At 40.0% G+C, this 3,688-nt stretch overlaps 1 protein-coding gene across 3 annotated transcripts in view; it reads left to right on the top strand.

The window, feature by feature from the left end:
- Positions 1-3,688, top strand: part of NBR1 (neighbor of BRCA1 gene 1) — a 40,986-nt gene that overhangs the window by 5,339 nt on the left and 31,959 nt on the right. For 2 of the 3 annotated variants that reach the window (XM_011929660.1, XM_011929659.1), the window contains exons 2-3: positions 688-798; positions 3,143-3,205. In XM_011929660.1, the coding sequence (XP_011785050.1) occupies positions 697-798; positions 3,143-3,205 (165 nt within the window). In that variant the 5' untranslated portion in view covers positions 688-696. The remainder of the gene's footprint in view (positions 1-687; positions 799-3,142; positions 3,206-3,688) is intronic. The other variant, XM_011929661.1, reaches the window with a different exon arrangement.

Below are 3,688 nucleotides of genomic sequence, written 5' to 3'. Positions count from 1 at the left end.
AAAAAAAAAAACAAATAAATAAAATAAAAAATCAGTAGATTGTTAAAAAAACATAGTGACTTGGATGGAGGGCGTTGAATGCTACCTCTGTGTACTTTCTTGGCTAGTGTTTTGGCCTGTAAGTTCTTAAAACTGAAAGAAAACCTAGGTTCTCAAGTTATGACAACCCTCCTTCTGCAAGAAAAATGTAGAATGTCACTCTCAAGTCATACAAGAATACAAGTTCCCTGAGGACAGAGACCTTATCTCTCTTATCCATGTTGGTATGTCCTGCTACTAGTAAGGATTTGTTTAATTAACCAGTCATCATAAAGTACCATACAATATTTAAGGATTTTACAAATGCTAGAGGATTTCTGGAAATTTGGTCAAAATTTGAATACTTTCAGCATACTTCTGTTTCTAATGTGGAAGTTCCTGATAACTTCAAGAATAATTTTTGTGACTTAAGTACAAGTCTTTATGGCATGGTTTTAGCCTATCTTTCTTTCCTGAAACAATTCCTATTTAACAGTGATGGTAAGTTCGGTAAGAGCAGGGACAGTGTTTCTTTTGTCCATTGCTATGTCTCCTAAGCCCAGCCCATACTGGGTCCTCACAAGTTTTCCTGAGTGAACTTTTAATGCAACTTATAGAACCCTTTCTAATGTGTTTTTCTCTCTTTCCTACCAACCTTCTCAACCCTAGCCCCACAGCATGGAACCACAGGTTACTCTAAATGTGACTTTTAAAAATGAAATTCAAAGCTTTCTGGTTTCTGATCCAGAAAATACAACTTGGGCTGATATTGAAGCTATGGTGAGTGTTACTTTATTTTGTTTCTCCTTGGTTTAAGCATGGTTATTTTTTCCAAAGGTAGCTGTTTTTAGTAGTGTTGTTTCATAGCTGTAAAGTCTGTCATAGTTACTATTTCTGGGCCTTTTGGAAAATTGCTTTTGATAGGAGTTCAGTATTCATATAAGAGATGTGCCCCAATAAAGGGAGCCAACAAATAAGTTTCCTTTTGAACATTTTAGAAAGGGAAGGTAAAATTGTTTTTAGTGAGATAGGATTTAGAAAACCTATTAATTTTAGAAACAGTATGAGGAATGAATTGGTGTGGGCTCCACCCCAACCAGGTCCCAAGGAAATGTTCTCTTGCGTAAGTGAGGATATGACTTGTGTTTTGCACAAGGATATAACTTGTGTTTTGCAAGAACCTATCGATTGTTTTTATTGCTAGGTCAGAGGTTGAGTATCTCAAAGTTGAGCAGGAAAAACTTTCATACCTGCTTAGACAGCAGTTCATCTGTTCCGTTTTTTTGCTAAGGCTTTTCCTCCTCTTGGTTTGCCCTTTGTACTCTTCTGTTTTTGTTCAGTTTGCAGTGGTGAATGTTTTACTTCCTGTGTTGATGTGTTTCTCTACTGAAACCCTTTGGTAAAACTCTACGTTTACCTGGTTATATCTGATGGTAACTGAAAAGGGAAAGAAATGGTAGATCTTAAAAGATGATCTAAGGTCTGCCTTCCAGCAAATACCTGAATCCTAATAGTGACAGTAACACCCGTCGCAAAAAAAAAAAAAAAGATTAGATTCAGAAAGAAGTTAGATCTTGTTTGTGAAAAGATGTGAAAATCACAGTTATCTTTCTTTTCCTAGTAGTTAAATGAGCTGAGAGCTTGCCTTTTTTCTTTTTTTTTTGAGACGGAGTCTTGCTCTGTCGCCCGGGCTGGAGTACAGTGGCCGGATCTCAGCTCACTGCAAGCTCCGCCTCCTGGGTTTACGCCATTCTCCTGCCTCAGCCTCCGGAGTAGCTGGGACTACAGGCGCCCGCCACCTCGCCCGGCTAGTTTTTTGTATTTTTAGTAGAGATGGGGTTTCACCGTGTTAGCCAGGATGGTCTCGATCTCCTGACCTCGTGATCCGCCTGCCTCAGCCTCCCAAAGTGCTGGGATTACAGGCTTGAGCCACCGCGCCCGGCCCTTTCTTCTTTATTGTAAATTTTAAGTGTAAAAGTATAATACATGCCCGTTTTAAGAAGAGAAACCATCTCAAGCGGTTAATAGCCCTCCACTCTCCCTCCCCTCATCTGTTACTCCCACCTCTTTTGGGTAACCAATGTTAACAGCCCTGTATGTACTTTACATTTTCCATGTTCATGCAGATAACATACTAGAATCATACTATAAACATTATTTGGCCGGGCACAGTGGCTCACGCCTGGAATCCCAGCACTTTGGGAGTCCCTGGCGGGTGGACCACTTGAGCTCAGGAGTTTGAGACCAGACTGGGCGACATGGTAAAACCCCATCTCTATCAAAAAAATACAAAAATTAGCTGGGCGTGGTAGCAGGCACCTGTGGTCCCAGCTACTCTGGAGGCTGAGGTGGACGAATTGCTTGAGTGCTGGAAGTTGAGGCTGCGGTGAGCCAAGATCGAGCCACTGCACTCCAGTCTGAGCCACAGAGTGAGACCCGTCTCAAGAAAAAAAACCAAAAGATGCTTTTTGTTTTTTTTCCTCTTACCATGAAACTTCAGGAGGTATCCATCTATACACATAACTTATACACTGTTCTAGGGATACTCTGTCCTATTACAAATGTGAGATTAATGGGTCACAAAGCCTTTTATTTGGAATTTTAATAGATTCTGCCAAATGCTTTGCAGAACAATTGTAGCCGCACACAGAAATACATGACAATGTCCTGAATTTTTGACAACACCGGATGTTATGACTTTAAAAAACGTTTGCTGTTCCCTACCCCACTCCCCCCTCAAAACACACACAAACACACACACGCACAATTTGCTGATCTGATGAGATGTCATCTCATTGCTTCAGTTTGCGTTGTTCTGACCACCAGAAAGTTTGAAAGCCTTCTGATGTGCTTGTTAGGTGTTCTGATTTCCTCTTCTCTGAATTTTATGTATATTTTTACCTGGGTTGTTAATTGTATCATTAGCAGTTTTGCTGATGCTCTGGGTGTGTCACAGATACTAACCCTTTGTTATGGGTTGTTACGGTTGTTTGTTGTTTGTCTTTTGATTTTGTGGATTTTTTTAACCGTATAAAATATTTAATATGTAATGAAATATGCCTAGCTCATCCTTTGACTTCTGCATACATTATAACCTGCCTTTAAATGTGTATTTCTTTTGTAGGTAAAAGTTTCATTTGATCTGAATACTATTCAGATGAAATACCTGGATGAGGAAAATGAAGAGGTAAAGCATATTATGGTGCTTATTGCTAGGTGTTCAGAATAGCAATCTTATTTCTCCAGTGATACGGGCTTTAATAATTCAAAATAGTGTTTAGCTCATTTGTGTGGTGTTTTAAATATATTTGATAATTGAATATTCTAAGAAGACTTGCAGCATCTGAGATGGAATTGAAAAATGGAGAAGTAACATTGAAGAATATCTCAGAGATAACTTTCACTTTAAAAAAAAAAAAAAAAGGAAACGGGGTCTCACTATGTTGCTGAGGCCAGTCTTGAACTCCTGGACTCAAGCAGTCCTCCCACCTCAGCCTCCCAAAGTGCTGGGATTATAGGTGTGAGACACCATGCCTGGCCTGAGATAACTTTTTTTTTTCCCTGAGACAGAGCCTCACTCTGTCGCCTAGGCTGGAGTGCAGTGGTGCGATCTCAGCTCTCTGCAACCTCCAGTTCCTGGGTTCAAGTGATTCTTCTGTCTCAGCCTCCC

The sequence above is a fragment of the Colobus angolensis genome, unplaced genomic scaffold (genome assembly GCF_000951035.1).
Source record: "Colobus angolensis palliatus isolate OR3802 unplaced genomic scaffold, Cang.pa_1.0 Scaffold83, whole genome shotgun sequence".
Taxonomy (NCBI): Eukaryota; Metazoa; Chordata; class Mammalia; order Primates; family Cercopithecidae; genus Colobus; species Colobus angolensis.
Note: the sequence above shows the minus strand (reverse complement) of the source record. Positions and strands in the feature narration are given on the sequence as shown.